This window comes from Argentina silus (assembly GCF_951799395.1).
Source record: "Argentina silus genome assembly, chromosome: 16".
Classification (NCBI taxonomy): Eukaryota; Metazoa; Chordata; class Actinopteri; order Argentiniformes; family Argentinidae; genus Argentina; species Argentina silus.
In genome coordinates this window covers 15,307,145-15,309,644 of record NC_139670.1, presented here as the reverse complement: position 1 = coordinate 15,309,644, position 2,500 = coordinate 15,307,145, and the positions used below count along the sequence as shown (strand labels likewise).

The 2,500-nt window shown below is 45.8% G+C and overlaps 1 protein-coding gene across 2 annotated transcripts in view; it reads right to left on the bottom strand.

Moving 5' to 3' along the window:
* Window positions 1–1,367, bottom strand: part of cpn1 (carboxypeptidase N, polypeptide 1) — a 10,304-nt gene extending 8,937 nt beyond the window's left edge. For both annotated transcript variants that reach the window (XM_083687308.1, XM_083687309.1), the window contains exon 1: window positions 866–1,367. In XM_083687308.1, coding sequence (XP_083543434.1) covers window positions 866–1,100 — 235 coding nt within the window. In that variant the 5' untranslated portion in view covers window positions 1,101–1,367. The remainder of the gene's footprint in view (window positions 1–865) is intronic.
* Between the last annotated feature and the right edge of the window lie 1,133 nt (window positions 1,368–2,500).

Here is a 2,500-nt window from a genome sequence, read left to right as displayed (position 1 = left end):
TGGTAAGTGCAAGAGGTTTGCAGAGATTCACAAACTTCGCAAGACTGACCTGAACTTACACAGAAGAAGATATAAATCTGCCCTCAAGCACCAGAGAGATTTAACGCGACATTTAGAATTAACTGCATACTGGAAGCACCTGTGAAACCACTCAGCTTCTCATCTTAAGTGCTTGAAATGTTCTCCCACAGATTTGTACAATTTATTTTTTCTCAGTCTAAGGGAGAGTAGCACAGATATCATATGTTCAAAAATAGAGTTATTCCTATTTTTTACCCTAAAAAACTGCACTAAATGTGCGATATATGACCAAAAAACACAACCGCTTCGAAATGATGACAGCTTATATTTAATCTCCCCAGCAAACCTATAACGCCCCACAGACAATGGAGTCTCCAACCAGCAGTGTTCTCACTGGTGTCTTTTTGCAATGCCCTGAGAAACATTAAGCTCTTCTACAGTAAATGTACAGCCAACAAGCGCATGTTGGCAAAGAGAATGGAACCCATTCTGACATCAACAACCAATGAGAAGTTGCTAACCAAAGCCTTACATTTCCATAACATTGCAGAGTAATGGCAGTAACTGCTAATTAAATTAGGTTTTGCAGGGGGTAAGTAGCCAAATGTTACACAGACCATGTAGCCTTGTGATGTCTGAAGGAAAGGCTGTATCACTTCCAAAAGGAAAAACCCACACTCACTGCAATTACATTTGGTTCCAAATATTAAATATACGAATGAAAACAATTCAATTTAATAACTACAATGTGCTTTCAGTGAGTCTTGCTTTTTCCCTTTCTTCTTCTATGTCCTTGCAACCCACATCCGAATAATCTCTATAGTCTGAAGGTTGTATCACTCACATGCTTCATGTATTCCTGGGTTGTCACTAAACTCCAGTACATAGAGGTGGCGTCCTTCCACGCTGTGCCCGATGCTGTAGATCCGTGTGACATAGGGACACTCGTTCTGCACAGCGAACAGTGCCCTCACTAAGTCTTCATAGCGGTGGTGCTGGTATTCAGAGCCCCAGGCTAAGGTCCCAGCGAGCCCCAGGAGGAGAGCCCAGAGCCAGGCATGATTCCACCCCGGCAGCATGGTGCCTTTACTGGGAGCAGAGGAGTGGAGAGGAGAGGAGAGGAGTGGAGCTTCACTTAGCTGGCGACCCTGTATCTGTCTGCTTGCGTACCTCTCTGTCTCTCTCTCTCTCTCTCTCTCTCTCTCTCTCTCTCTCTTGCTCTCTCTCTCTCTCTCTCTCTCTGTCTCTCGCTCTCGCTCTCTCTCTCACTGTGTCTCTCTCCCTCTCTCCCTCTCTCTTTCTGTCTCCTCTTTCCTCTTTCTTTTTCTGTCTCCCTCCCTCACTCTCTCTTTCTCTCTCTCTGCCTCCTCCCACTAGAGCTCCCCACACTCACACACTTGAGAGCAAGTAAGGACAGCCCCCTCTTCCTTTGTCTCATTCTCTGACTCCCTCAGCTGCCTCTTTCCTTTGGTCCCCTGTCAAGTACGTGCTACTTTGCTTTACTGGCAACAGGAGTGCATTAGAGGAGCTGGCTGCTTTTTACTATGACAGAATTCTCTCTCTCTCTCTCTCTCTCTCTCTCTCTCTCTCTCTCTCTCTCCTCCCCCCTCTCTCTGACTTTCTCATTTTCTCTTTCTTTTCTCTGTTCCTCTCTTGCCAAATGTGGGAGATCAGATTGATAGTTAGCTCCTCGCTGGGGTTTGAGTCTCCCTGCCATCATCTAGAGTACAACAACAAACATACTCATCTAAGGAGTAGGTCAAGGGGGAGAGAGAGAGAGAGAGAGGGAGAAGAGGTACAGGTAGTGTGCCTTGCTCCCTTTAAGGGAAAAGGTTTGTTTAAGCAATCCCCTTTCCCCCCTCCCCCCTCCCCTTTAACCCCTCGATGCCTCCTTGGCTCATTCATTAACTCCTGAGTAAACACTACCGGGGGCATATGTTTCAACCCCCATTTCTAGGAAACAGGGCTACACTGGTCCAAAGGTTCAAAGACAGCAGTGCTGATTCCTCAGAGGAGAACATACTCACGGACGCACACACACACACACACACACACACACACACACACACACACACACACACACACACACACACACACACACATAGACACATAGAAACAGGAGTTGCTGTCAATCAGCCAGGGTCTGTAAGGCTGGGGCTGTCTGTCAAAGTCTTCAGCAAGACATGGAGAGAGAGAGAAAGAGAGAGAGAGAGAAAGAGAGAGAGAGAGAAAGAGAGAGAGAGAGAGAGACAGAGAGACAGAGAGAGAGAGAGGCTCCACCATATGGGCTGATATGCCCCTCATGTTCTAGATTTTACATATGAATATAATAAAAATCAAATATGGACACACTTAAGAGTTGGTCACAATGCATTTCCAATACCTAATCCCGAACAACATGTACCTGCATTATGGTTTATGACTCACAACCATAAGTGGAAAATCCCTGCAATGCGTGTCATTTTCAGAAGGGGTATAT